General features: G+C 50.0%; 1 protein-coding gene across 5 annotated transcripts in view; it reads left to right on the plus strand.

The window, feature by feature from the left end:
* The window catches only part of FMNL2 (formin like 2), a 118,262-nt gene that overhangs the window by 93,682 nt on the left and 10,396 nt on the right, over positions 1-14,184 (plus strand). For 3 of the 5 annotated variants that reach the window (XM_054277834.1, XM_054277835.1, XM_054277836.1), the window contains exons 9-16: positions 2,640-2,733; positions 4,963-5,037; positions 7,577-7,687; positions 8,556-8,705; positions 9,526-9,627; positions 10,021-10,330; positions 11,024-11,218; positions 13,692-13,816. In XM_054277834.1, coding sequence (XP_054133809.1) covers positions 2,640-2,733; positions 4,963-5,037; positions 7,577-7,687; positions 8,556-8,705; positions 9,526-9,627; positions 10,021-10,330; positions 11,024-11,218; positions 13,692-13,816 — 1,162 coding nt within the window. Of the gene's footprint in view, positions 1-2,639; positions 2,734-4,962; positions 5,038-7,576; positions 7,688-8,555; positions 8,706-9,525; positions 9,628-10,020; positions 10,331-11,023; positions 11,219-12,156; positions 12,178-13,691; positions 13,817-14,184 lie in introns of all 5 variants that reach the window. The other 2 variants (XM_054277832.1, XM_054277833.1) reach the window with 1 other exon arrangement.

A 14,184-nucleotide genomic window follows, 5' to 3' on the forward strand; every position in this document is an offset into this window, starting at 1 on the left:
GCCTTTCTGCTCTGTTCTCTGCAGGGAAACCCCAGTGGCAATGAGCAGTTTATGTGGGATTTTCCTGAAGAGAAAGAGGGAAAATCTTTAGGAAATGTTATCCGAGATCCTTAGTTTGGAATTTCTCTGGGAGAGGTTTCACTTCTGTTCTGGGTCAGGATGCTGTGACTCCTCAGTGGACCTGCTGGTGGTTCCATGTCCCTGCTCTCCCACACATCCCTGTGCTCCCTCCTCCTGCAGATCCCGGAGTTCTGACCCTGGCAGGTCACAGCAGCCCAGCTCTGGCACAGAGGTGCTTCCAGGGAAAGGTGAAGCAGGGGGTGAGCTGATCACCTCACTGGATGTGATTCCCAGGGCTGAGGCTGGGCAGGAATCCTGTCCTGGGGGAAGCAGCTTCTTCCCTCTTTCTTTTATTCAGCCCCAAGTCAGCAAGCCAGGAAAAAATGAGAAGTTTATTGCTTTTATAATTTTTATCATAATTTTTGTCATAATTTTTAATCATCATTTTTAGCATCATTTTTAGCATCATTTTTTAGCATCATTTTTATCGTTTTCCAGTGCCTGGAAATCGGGGGAGAGCCCAAGTTTTCACTTTTGGAAGAACTGGGTTATTTTGATTTTGGTGGATAAAAAAAACTGATTTAAAATGTGACTGCAACATTCTGAGGGCTGAGCCCTGGGTTTGTTTCAGCCCTGGGGGAGCTGTGTGAGAGCCCTCAGTGGGGTTTGGGAGCTCAGGGCTGCCTGGGATGTGCCCAGAGCTGTAATTCCAACAACTGTGTGGTGAGCACAGTTCCCAGCAGCAGCTCCAGGGAATTGTGCTCACCCCAGAGGGGTGGGCAGCACCCCAGGGATCTCCATCCCCTCCCCATGGAGGAAACATTGCAGCAAATCCCCTCGATCCTGAAAATCCCTGCAAGTTCTTCCTGTGCCAGGAGGAAAATAAGAACAACCAACCCTTGAGGAGGCAGCATTGAACATTCCATTTAAAATTTCCTAGGGAAGTGACCATTTTTTCTGGTTTCCAAAGATAACCCTGACCCTTTGAGAGCCCACAAGGTATTTCTTGTTCTGTAACATCTGCTTTGAGTCGCTGCTTGAGCATGGGACTAATTTTTTTTTCTGTGTGTGCATGGTTTGCCTCTGCTCAGAGCTCAGCTGCCCAGAAAGCCTTTTGTTTTCCAGGAATCCTGGAAGGAAATACTGTGGATGGTTTCCATCAGGGTTACACAGAGTTTGCTGCATGTTTTTCCCTCAGTGATCTCGTTTTCTCTCTGCTTCACTGCTGAAAATCAGCTCAGATTCCTGATTTTTCAGGAGAAGGACGTGTGCTCCAACGGCCTGCAGTGAATTGTGTGTGTGGGGGGGGGCTATAAATACAAATTACCACAGAGAATAATTCAGATTTGCGTCAGGGAAACAGCAGATTGGAATTTTAAGCTCTCCCATTAGGAACTGGGCTCGAGGAGTGTTGGCTGGGGGAGCAAAGCTGCTCCTGCAGGTGTGTGCAGGGCATTCCCTGGGAGCAGCACCCCTCAAACACTGCCCTGCCTTTGCCACAGCCCCACCAGAGCCTTTTGCTTGAGTGTCCAACTTGGGGTTTCCATCCCTGCATGGTTTGAGAGGCTTTAAAAAGGGGGGAGCTGCATGGCCCCAGGAGAGGCAAAGCTCCCTGTGCACCCTGCAGGATCCACTGCAGGGTTAAACACACACAGGGTGAGGATGCAGGATCCATTGCAGGGTTAAACACACACAGGGTGAGGATGCAGGATCCACTGCAGGGTTAAACACACACAGGGTGAGGATGCAGGATCCACTGCAGGGTTAAACACACACAGGGTGAGGATGCAGGATCCACTGCAGGGTTAAACACACACAGGGTGAGGATGCAGGATCCATTTCAAGGGTTAAACACACACAGGGTGAGGATGCAGGATCCATTGCAGGGTTAAACACACACAGGGTGAGGATGCAGGATCCACTGCAGGGTTAAACACACACAGGGTGAGGATGCAGGATCCATTTCAAGGGTTAAACACACACAGGGTGAGGATGCAGGATCCACTGCAGGGTTAAACACACACAGGGTGAGGATGCAGGATCCATTTCAAGGGTTAAACACACACAGGGTGAGGATGCAGGATCCACTGCAGGGTTAAACACACACAGGGTGAGGCCAAGGGTTAAACACACACAGAGAGGCTGCAGGATCCACTGCAGGGTTAAACACACACAGAGAGGCTGCAGGATCCATCCCAGGGTTAAACACACACAGAGAGGCTGCAGGATCCATCCCAGGGTTAAACACACACAGAGAGGCTGCAGGATCCATCCCAGGGTTAAACACACACACAGAGGCTGCAGGATCCATCCCAGGGTTAAACACACACACAGAGGCTGCAGGATCCATCCCAGGGTTAAACACACACAGAGAGGCTGCAGGATCCATCTCAGGGTTAAACACACACACAGAGGCTGCAGGATCCATCTCAGGGTTAAACACACACACAGAGGCTGCAGGATCCATCTCAGGGTTAAACACACCCCCACGGGGTGAGGCTGCAGGATCCATCCCCAGCTCCCCCTGTCCCCTGCGGGGTCCCTGCTGTCCCTCAGGTGTCCCTGTGCTCTCTCCACAGGACCAAGGCCCTGGTGCTGGAGCTGCTGGCCGCTGTGTGCCTGGTCCGAGGGGGACACGAGATCATCCTGTCTGCCTTTGACAACTTCAAGGAGGTTGGTGCAGCTGCCTCGGCACATCTGGGGCTCCCCACTTCTCCTGTGGCTGGCTGGAGCACCCTGGTGTCCCCTCCATGGTTCCCATGTTTGTGCAGAAGAGCTGTAATTCCAACAATTCCAGCACCTTTTATTCCAGCACCTCCCAGGGCAGCAAACTGCTGGAATGGGATATCGCAGCTGAGCTGGAGAATTTCCAAATAACTGGAAATAATAATAATAACTCAGACTGCTGGAATGGGATATCCCAGCTGAGCTTATCTCAACCTGATCTCAAACAATAAATACCAACAATAAATAATAAATAATTATTATTTATTATTAACTTAATAATATAAATAACATACATATTAATATTAAGTAATATAAGTAATGTAAGTAATATAAGTAAATTATAATAATAATTAATTTATAATACATAATATAATATTATATTATATTACATATATTATGTATTGTATATAAGTTATATATAATATATAATATATAATATATAATATATAATATATAATATATAATATACAATATATTGTTATATTTTATATGTTATATGTTATAGTTATAGCTATATTATATAATAATACATAATATTAAGTAATGTAAATATTAAAAATTAACTTAACATATAATTAACATATATATTTAATCTATATGATTTATATATGTAATTAATCAAATAATAAAAATCTACAACAAAATATACACTCCGCAGCATAGAACAACAATGCAAACAAATGTCCTAACAGAACAATTCAAAAAACTTCTGAAAACAACAAATCAAAAACTAAAAAAAAAACCCCTCACAACTCTCCATTTAACCCCTTTTAACCCTCAACAAAATAATTCCAAAAAAATAATAACAACAAAGCTCACCAAAAACCATATTTCAAGTACTAAAAACTTAAACATGTAACAAAGTATTACCCAAAATCTACAGAAAATACACAAACACCAAATTGTTACCCAAAATACAAAAAAACCTAAACCACTATACAAATCAGTACTATTCCAAATATAAAATAAATAAATACCTTTTACCATAAAAGGTGTTTCCCAACAAGTAAACCACCACAGAAAAATCCAAGTATTAATAATGATTCAACTACTGGAAATAATAATAAAAATTCAAATTACTGGAATAATATTATCCATCATTTCCATGTTTATGCAAAGGAGCTCTAATTCCAACCATTCCAGCACCTCTTATTCCAGCAGGGCAGCAAACTGCAATGGGATATCCCAGCTGAGCTGGAAAATGTCCAAATAACTGGAATTAATAATAATTCAGACTCTGCTGGGATGGGATATCCCCTCCGAGCTCCCTCAGCATTCCCAGCCCTGTGTCCTGGTGCCCGTGGATGTGGCAGAAGCAGCTCCCTGGTTTATCCACGTTCCCTGAGGTTGGTGTTGCAGGAGGAGCAGAATTCCAGGAGAGCTGTGGGAGCTTTGTGGGAGCTCCAGGTGCTCCCCCGAAATCCAGAATCTCTGAGAGCTCTGTGGGATCCAAGCTGGGGTCTGGGTGGGACAGGGATCCAGGATGATTCCCTGTGCAGGGAACAATCCCATCATTGGCTCTCACCCAGCAGAGCTGCTGTGGTGGTTTATACAAAAATATTCCAGAATAGTGGGATTTGGGAGGGGAGGGTGTGCTCGTGGCTTCTCTGGGTGGGAAATCAGCTGGAATTCCCAGGTAAACCCAGCATTCAGGTGCTTGGGAATAACCCAGAACTGAGGAGCTTTTCTGAAGGTGGACTTTGGAGAACCCAAGGTGTTTTGCTCCAAGACAAGGAGAAATGCCAAGAAAATAAACTGGGATTGAGCTCATCCAGCCAGCTTTTGGGAAGGTCACTCTGGAATTCTGATGTTACACTGATTTATTTTCACTCTTCCTTCAGCCAGGGATAATTTTCTCTCTTTTCCCTCCCTGTCATTTGGGTTTCTCCCTAATTACAGAGAAAAGTCAGCTCTGAGCTGTGGCACAGCCTGGTGCAGCTCTGCTCCTTCCACTTGTGGATGAGATCCAACTTTTAAGGAGAAAAGAGATAAAAAGAGTTCTTTTGTAATTACAGAGGCGCAGGAATTGTGCCTGGCTGCTCAGCCCCACACTGCAGGTGCCCACCTGGAATTATTGATGGTATTTTACCCTGGCTGGAGAGGGTGTGAGCAGGCAGGTAAGGTGTGTTTGAGGCTCCCTGTGGGGCTGACCCAGGTGTGGTGTTTTGTTTTCAGGTGTGTGGGGAGAAGCAGCGCTTTGAGAAGCTCATGGAGCATTTCAGGAACGAGGACAACAACATTGACTTCATGGTGAGTCCCTTTGCCACAAACTCCTGGGTTTTCCGGCATTTTCCTTCCCTGGGCCCTTCTGCTGGCCCAGGCAGAGCTGCAGCAGCAGGGAGGGTGATGGTTCCAGGGCTGATGGCAAAAATCCCCCAAATCTGGGGGTTTAAGGCCTTTGCTGGAGTGTGAGAAACTGAAATCCTGATTTAATTAGGAAAAGCCTCTCTTGAATTCCTGCTCAGGGCTTGGATCTGATGTGGGTCCCTTCTGAGCAGGATTTCCCACCCCAGCACTGGAATTCTGAGGCTTCTGTTGCATTTTTTACCAATTTAGTGCTGAGCTTTGTGTACAGGACCTTTTTCTGCCAAAAATCAGTGTTAGAGGACCAGTGAGGTGATTCCTGCAGGCTCCAGGAATGATTCCAGGATGGGATCACAGCCCTGAGGGCCAGCAGGTTAAAAATGAGGCTGGCAAATTCCTTGGATTTAAAAAGAAAAGGAGGGAATTACATGATCCTTGCATTTTCCCCTCAAGGCACCAGCCTGGAGTCTCAGATTTGTCCCATCCCCTTTTCCCCTGGGCCCTGGAACAGATCCCAGGGAAGTGGCCAAATCCCAGTGCCAAACTGGTGATCCAGGGGGTGCCTCCAGTTCCTTCTTCCCACCAAATGCCCTGGAGATGTGGAGTCTCTGGAGGCTTTTCCCGCAGGAAAATCAGATTGTTTCAACCCTCAGGTTCCTCCTGGAGGTCTGGGAGGGATCCTGGTGGATGTTGGGAAGCTGCTGCTGCAGTGCTGCTCACAGGATGGGGTTTTATCCATGAGGAACCCAGCAAGGATGAGGGAAATTCCTTCCTGGAACAGCTCCAGGGATCCTGAGAGGCATGAGGGCACCTGGGCACAGCAGGGTGTGGCAAGGGAAGGACAAATTTTTGGGATTTTTACCCTAATTCCTGCCACTCCAGAGGAGATTTGCCCACATCCCAAACCGTGGGGAGCCTTTGCCTTGCCCTGGCTAGCTTGGGATGTGTGTGGATGCCAATCCCTGGGATCTGCTCCTGGTCCAGCTTGGGAAATGTGCCTTGGGTACCCAACAGAGGTCCTTTTGTGCAAGCCTCCTTTCCTAAATGGGGGCTTCCAGGCCCACAGTAATCTCACTTTTACAGGCCTAGACTAATCTCACTTTCCCAGACGTTTAGAACCAGGCTTGGATGAATCTCCTTTTCCAGGCTATTTAAAACCAGGCCCAGGTGAATCTCCCTTTTCCAGACTGTTTAGAGCCAGGCCCAGATAAATCTCCTTTTTCCAGGCTGTTTAGAACCAAGCCCAGAATAATCTCTTCTCCAAGCTGTTTAAACCCAAGCCCAGATGCATCTCCTTTTTCCAGATTGTTTAGAACCAGGCCCAGATGAATCTCCTTTTTCCAGGCTGTTCAGAACCAAGACCAGAAGAATCTCCCTTTTCCACTCTGTTTAAACCCAAGCCCATGTGAATCTCCCTTTTCCAGTCTGTTTAAACCCAAGCCCAGATAAATCTCCTTTTTCCACACTGTTCAGAACCAGGCCCAGATGAATCTCCCTTTTCCGGGCTGTTTAAACCCAGACCCAGATGAATCTCCTTTTCCAGGCTGTTTAGACCCAGGACTGGTTTTTCAGAGCCTGGAGCCTGCCCTGGCCTGGGCAGCATTCCTGCTCTGGGGAGGTGGCTCTGCAGACATGATTTAATTCCTGGAATGCTCATTCCCCTCCATCCCAGCAGCCCAGGACTCCTGAGCCCAGCCTGGGCTGGGAATGGGGCAGTTCAGGGAGCAGCTGATGGATTTCCCTGCCAGGAGCACAGGGAATGTGCCCAGCCTGGGGAGCCTGCTCAGATCCTGCTCCTGGGATGCTGCCCAGTGCTGGTCCCACAGAGCCCATTCCAGCTGCTCCTGGGGGTACCTGAGGTGGGGATTTGGGGAGGAATTTTGAATAAGTTGGAGACATGATTTCTGTAGTGCTTTAGATGATGCAATTTATTTTTCTTATCTTCTGCACAAGTAAGAAAGGTGGGTTCTGTTCACATCTTCACCACACAGCTCAGAAGGTCACAAAACCTCTAATTGTAGGAACTTGTAAAGACTTATTAACCAACAAAACATTACTAACAAAGATATTTATATTTTTACTTTAATCTTTAAATGTTTCACCTTATGAACTCATAGTGTAAACTTTCTTAGTCATATTATAACATACAAACCTACAGTGCTATATGCAAAACTTCTTATTTACCTTTGTAAAAAAATACTTTTATTTTTTCTGCATCTTAAACTCTAAAACTCTAGAATTTATTATTTTTAACTTAACATGTCAACTTAACTTTAAGCTATAAATTTACATTCTTATTCTATCGCTTAAGTTTACAAACCTTTTCCAAGGATCAAATCCTGTATTTATTTCTCAGATCAAAACGTGTATTTACTTCTCGGATCAAATCCTGTATTTAGTTCTGAGCTTTGGCTTACAAGCCCGAGGTTCTGGGGTTTCCCTACGTTTCAGTTCCCACCCCTGGTGTCCCTGGGTGTCCCTGCAGGTGGCCTGCATGCAGTTCATCAACATCGTGGTGCACTCCGTGGAGGACATGAACTTCCGAGTGCACCTGCAGTACGAGTTCACCAAGCTGGGCCTGGACGAGTACCTGGACGTGAGTCTGGGGCTGCTCCCAGCCCCAAACCCCCTTTCCCACAGCCCCTGGGCTGTCCCTCAGCTGGAGGGGATGGCTGCAGCCAGCTGGAATTACAGCCTGGAGCTAAATCTGGAGCCTGATAACAAAGGGAGGATGAACCACAGCCACCCTCGCCCTGCCACGTCCCCACGGGGCTGGAGGAGTCTCCTGTGGGATTCTGTGACAGCCAGAGTCCTCTGCTGTCTGTCTGTCTGTCTGTCTGTCTGTCAGCTGCTTCTTTGTTTCCCCTTCTCTGTTCTCCCTGGGATCCCAGAGTGGTTTGGGTTGGAAAGGACCTGAAAGAGTTTCTCACTTCCCCCTGCTGTCCCAGGCTGCTCCAGGCCCCTCCAGCCTGGCCCTGGACACTTCAGGGATTGGGGCACCACAGCCTCTCCAGGCAGCATTTCTGCCTGTCCTTGGTGGCACATCCGTGGAAACCCTGCTGCTGTGGGCATGGCAGTGGCCTGTCCCTGCAGGTCCCTGCTCAGGGACCACCGGGAGAGGGATGTGGGGTCTGTGGGGTGTGTGTGGACAGGCTGCAGTGGCCGTGGGTGTGCTTGGGAGCGCATGGGGACCAGGCAGAGCCTTTCCCAGCAAGCACAGAGGAATCATGGGGTGCTTTGGGCTGGAAGGGACCCTAAAGCTCCCATCCACGGGCAGGGAAGCTGTCATGTCCCCTGCAGGGACAGAGGACAAGACCCTGCCTGACTGACCTGGGCCTGTTTGGGCTCCAGAGGGTTTCCTGGGGTGGTGGAGTGCCCTGAGCTGCCCCTGTCCCCAGCCCTGTGCCAGTGCCCGGTGTCACCAGTGTGCCCTGTGTGCCCTGTGTCCCCTGTGGGCCCTGCAGAAGCTGAAGCACACGGAGAGTGACAAGCTGCAGGTGCAGATCCAGGCCTACCTGGACAACGTGTTCGACGTGGGGGCTCTGCTGGAGGACGCCGAGACCAAGAACGCGGCCCTGGAGAGGGTGGAGGAGCTGGAGGAAAACCTGTCCCACGTGAGTGACAAGGGTTGCACATTTACAGCGTTTTTAACATCAAAATATCTTAAAACTTAACACTTCTGGGCTGGCCTGGCGCAGTCTGGGGGCAGCTCACTGGGGAAAACCTTTGGGATTGCTGGGCCTTTGGACTGGGAGAGAACCAGGCACTGGCTGTGCTTCCAGGAGGGTTCCCCTGGCACAGGAGCTGGGAGAGCTGATCTCCATTCAAAACTCCAACTCCTCAGCAGAGCAGGCCCAAAACAGGGGAAAAAACATCCTGACTGTGCTTTAAACTCAGGAGGGAAGGGGCTGGAAAATCCTCCTGTGTAGGTGCTCAGGGTTTGCTGTCCCAAACCTTGGGGTCAGTCCCTTTAGGCTGGAAGACATGGCCTGGCTTTTGGAGAATAACAAAAAAAGGGGGTTTCCATACTTCAAAACTGAGAAAAGGCTTTTCCTTCTCTCAGCATCCCTGTATTCCCATCACTTGGAATAAATAGTGTTCTTAACTCACTGTGCAGTGTTTGCCACTCTGAGGTGTTGTAGGAGCCAGGGAATGGTTTGGGTTTGCAGGGACATTAAAACCCTTCCAGTTCAACCCCTGCCATGGGGGGTTGAAGGGACACCTTTCACTATCCCAGGCTGCTCCAAGCCCATTCCAACTTGATGTCTCCCATCTCAGGCAGGAATCTGTTTTCTTTCCAAAGAAAGGCTTCAGGATTTCCTGCAATAGCAATAATTTATCAATTTATCCAAGATGGATACCTCTTACCCCTTATTTTGATGGATAAACTACCAATTTTCTAGTTCTTTAATCCATTTCTCTTTTGCTGGATAGTTATCTGAAAAACTCCAGGATACGGAGAACGAAGCCATGGCCAAGATTGTGGAACTGGAAAAGCAATTGATGCAAAGGAACAAAGAACTGGACGTGATCAGGGTGAGTGGGTTCCTCAGGGAAGCCCTGGGGGGATTCAGGATGCAGGAGTGGGGATCACAGATCTGGGGCAGGGGAATTCTCTTGGCTTCCCAGTATTGAACCTGGGGCAGATTCCAGTGGAAGTGTTTGTGTGTGCACTCAAAGGATGGACAGAAATCCCTCTGGGTGTGCCAGGAATCACTGAGTGAGGTGGGCACATCTCATTCTCTAGCTCTGGAGCATTCCAGGTGGGAGTTTTGCACTTGTGGAGGTCCCAAAGGGTGGGAGAATCCCAGAATTTCTCTGGAGGGGCTGCCCTGGGTACGTGCAAGGCAATTCCTTCTCTGGATCAGGCTGTTCTGGTGCTGCCCTTGGGATTCTGAATGCACATTCCCTGCTCCTGTGTCGTTCCAGGAGATCTACAAGGATGCCAACAGCCAGGTTCACACCCTGAGGAAGATGGTGAAGGAGAAGGAGGAAGCCATCCAGCGCCAGTCCACGCTGGAGAAGAAGATCCACGAGCTGGAGAAGCAGGGAACCATCAAGATCCAGAAGAAAGGGGATGGGGACATCTCCATCCTCCCCGTGGCCCTGGGCTCCGGGATGGTGCCAGCAGGAGCAGAGGCAGTGCCAGGGACCTGTGCCACACCTGGAGCTGCCTCCTCAGTGCCACTGCCCCCACCTCCACCGCCCCTGCCCGCCCTGCCAGGCTCACCTGAGGCAGGTGAGGAAGGAGAGAGGGGGATCCCAGCTGTGGGCACCAAACTCCCCTGGGCAGTTCCAGGGCCTGACCACCCTTCCCATGGGGAAACTCCTCCTGATGCCTGAGGCTGCTCCCTCTCCTGCTGCCCCTGTTCCCTGGGAGCAGAGCGTGACCCCCACCTGGCTGCCCCCTCCATGGATGGAAATGTTGATCCCTTCTTTCCTGAGGGCACTTCCAGGCGCTGAAGGCCTTTGGTGGCTCAGGGAATGGTTTGGGGGGGAAAGAGCCTCACTGGGAAAAAGCCTTGGGGTCTCTGGGCCTTTGGACTGGGAGAGAACCAGGCACTGGCTGTGCGTCCAGGGGGGTTCACCTGGCACAGCTGTAGGAGCTGGGAGAGCGGATTTCCATGGAAAACTCCAGCTCCTCAGCAGAGCAGGCCCAAAACAGGGGAAAAACATCCTGGCTGTGCTTTAAACTCAGGAGGGAAGGGGCTGGAAAATCCTCCTGCGTAGATGCTCAGGGTTTGCTGTCCCAAACCTTGGGGTCAGTCCCTTTAGGCTGGAAGACATGGCCCGGCTTTTAGGAAGTAATTTTAAAAAAGGGGTTTTCCATCATTTACTCCCTCAGGGTGAGGAGGGGACATGGCAGGCATGCCGTGGCTTTCTCTCTGTGCCCCTCCCTCCACAATAACTCCATTTTCCCTCCATCCCACAGTGCCCAACGGCCCCGTGGCAGTGCCTGTGCCACCTCCGCCTCCTCCTCCTCCTCCTCCACCTCCTCCTCCTCCTCCTCTGCCGGGCCCAGCTCCGGATGCGGCCCCAGCGGCTCCGCTGCCGCCGCCGCCGCCCTCAGCTCCGCCCCTGCCCGGCACGGCCTCGCCCACCGTGGTCTTCAACTCTGGCCTGGCAGGTAAAGCTCCCTCAGGGCTGCTGGCTCTACGCCAACCCATTGTTCCTCACCGGGGTGGGGATGAGGAGCTCCTGGGAGTGGAAGGAAGGAGAATTCCGGGCTCTCTGAGGTTGCCCGGAGGAGCTGTGGCTGCTCCGTGCATCCCTGAAATGTCCAGCTTGGGATGGGGGGAACTGGGTAATCCTCAATGTTCCACCCACCCCAGACCACTGGGAGATTCTGGGATTTATCAACCCAACGGATTAGATTTGGTCTGGAACAGTCGGATTCTCCAGTGCAGCAAAACTCACACCAAAAATGTTTTATAAACAGGGTCGGTTTATGCTTGACAGAATATGGGTTTGATTTCTTCTGAGAAGAAGTATCAGTGCAAAATTTGTGAAATTTCTTGGTGGAAATTTGGGAAGAAGAGGCGAAATTTGGGGATTTTTTGGAAAGAAGAACAATGTGCTGCCCATCCTTGCCTGTGTTTTAGTCACTGCCTCCTGCCAGGTGTCTCAGGGCTCACTGGTGTCCCCAGAAATCTTCCAGAGCTCGTTAGGAGTCCAAAGGAAGAGACTCTCATTAAGAGCTTTGTTAAAGGCAAAAAATTCTACTTAAATATTCCAGCCTTGAAAGGTTCCTTGGAAGACAAGAAGCATCCTGGCTCAGAGGGTCCCCGGGTGTTCTGTAGCAAAATCTGCTCTGAGGGGAGGGCTGATCCCTCAGGATGTTGGTGTGGAGGTGCCTGGGGGCTGCTGGGCTGCAGATCCCATTTTTCAGTGGGAATTCCAAGGGAATGGGGCTGGAATTGCCTTTTCTGGGTGCAGGGGCTCTGCAGGAAGGAGCATTCCCAGGGCAAGGATGCTGTGGGGCCGAGGGGAGTTGGGAAATAACAAATGCTGCTTCTCTGACCTCTCCTAACACTTGTTTCTCTGTTCCCTCTGCTTCCTGCTAAGATGGGCCCATCAAGCTCTTCTGTAGGTTCCTTCCTGCTAAGTATTCCTTATCCTGGCATTGCCTGTGTCCTGGGGGTGTCCAGGGAACCTGGGGGTACCCAGGGGATGGGCAGGGGGAGGTTGGAGCCAGCCCTTGGGATTTGGGCACCCAGAGCTCGGGAGGGGAGGAGGAGGAGGAGGAGGAGGAAGGGGAATCTGGAGGGGTTCTGAGCTCCATTATCTTTGCCACAAGGCATTCCTGCCTTCCCTGTCCTGGAATAACCTGGGAGCAGTTAATTATCCATTCCAGTGTGTGCACAAGTAGAAAATTTCCTTTTTCCATGGGTGTTCAAAGCTGTTGCTTCTTTTCTTTTAGGAATTATTTTAAGTAACCCCATCAATTAAGCAGAGAGCAAAACCCTGTTTAGTGTAGATGAGCACAAGCTGGATAAATACAGTTGCCAAAATTCCCACTGGAATATTCTGTGTATTCTCTGTTATCCACTTGGTGTCCAGCACTGCAGGACCAGGGTTTCTGTTCCATGTTTGCCAGATTTTCTGGGGAGTAATTCGGGAGCAAAAGGTTGATTGATGGACTTTAACTCATTGATTTTGTAGCAAGGAGCAAATTTGTGTTCTCATGTAAGGAAAAGGAAATGGGAACTGGATTATGGAAATTAATACATGTGGCTACCAGATTGAATGGAATAGGGACAGGAATAGGAATAGGAATAGGAATAGACATAGGAATAGGAATAGGAATAGGAATAGGAATAGGAATAGGAATAGGAACAGGAACAGGAATAGAAATAGAAATAGAAATAGAAATAGAAATAGGATTAGGAATAGGAACAGGAATAGGAATAGGAACAGCAATAGGAATAGATATAGGAACAGGAATAAACATAGGAATAGGAATAGGAATAGGGTTGTTCCCTTGCTCAATCAAGCCTCATTTCCAGGTTTCATTTTCATAGCTCCTCTGTTTAAATTCCTAAATTACTCCAAAGTTCCCAAATGACTCGGATTTGCTGGATTTGCACAGCACAGGAATTAAAACCTGGCTTTAAATCCCTGTTAAAGCCCAGCTTTGCTGCAGCTCATCCCCTTTGGCCTTGAAACTCAGACCTGCTGAGAAGTGGCCTGCTGCAGTTTCCCCAAATCCCATTTCCCAAACCTTTGGGAACAGGGCATTTTTCCCTTCCTGTCACCTGTTTGTGACACAGTTCAGAGTGGGCTCTGCCAGCAGCAGGACAGGGATTCATCCACTCTCCTCCTTTCCCATGGAGTTTGGACAGAGCCTGGGAGTTCAGATCAGCCCAGGCAGCTTGTGGGGCTACAGGGATCCCAGATTTCCCTTTGGGAGGTTTGCAGAGCCCTGGGGGCCGGTGCTGCCCTGCTGAGGGCTGGGCTCCCCTCTCCAGCAGCCCCTGCAGGCAGTGCCACCTTCCCAGGCTCCCAGTGGGAATTATCTCAGCCCAGTCCTTGCCCAGTGCTGGGGAGCTGCCAGGGCGTTCCCAGGCGGTTTCTCAGGAGCTGTCCCTGTGTGTCCCCAGCTGTGAAGATCAAGAAGCCCATCAAGACCAAGTTCCGCATGCCCGTGTTCAACTGGGTGGCGCTGAAGCCCAACCAGATCAACGGCACCGTCTTCAACGAGATCGACGACGAGCGCATCCTCGAGGTGCCCTGCTCCTTCCCTCCCTGCTGCCCTGCACAGCCTGCATTCCACACAGGGAATGTTTGCCTTGGAAAAGCCTCTCTGACCGCCCAGCCCAGCCCTCAGGCCAGCGCTGCCCCCTGTCCCCAAGTGCCACATCCACAGGGGTTAAATCCCCCCAGGAGCGGGGGCTCCAGCCCCTTCCAGTGCCTGCCCACGCTTGCCAATATCCAATATTGCCTAATATCCAACTAAGGCTCTGCTGGAGCAGCCTGGTTCCATTTGCTCTTGTCCTGTCCCTGTTCTCTGGGAGTAGAGCTGGCTGTCCCCTCCTGTCAGGGAGTTGTGGGGAGTGGGAAGTTCTCCAGGGCACAGCAGTCACTCTGGGACAG

The sequence above is a fragment of the Melozone crissalis genome, unplaced genomic scaffold (genome assembly GCF_028551555.1).
Source record: "Melozone crissalis strain CALT ecotype California unplaced genomic scaffold, PUWL_Pcris_2 ptg000023l_1, whole genome shotgun sequence".
Classification (NCBI taxonomy): Eukaryota; Metazoa; Chordata; class Aves; order Passeriformes; family Passerellidae; genus Melozone; species Melozone crissalis.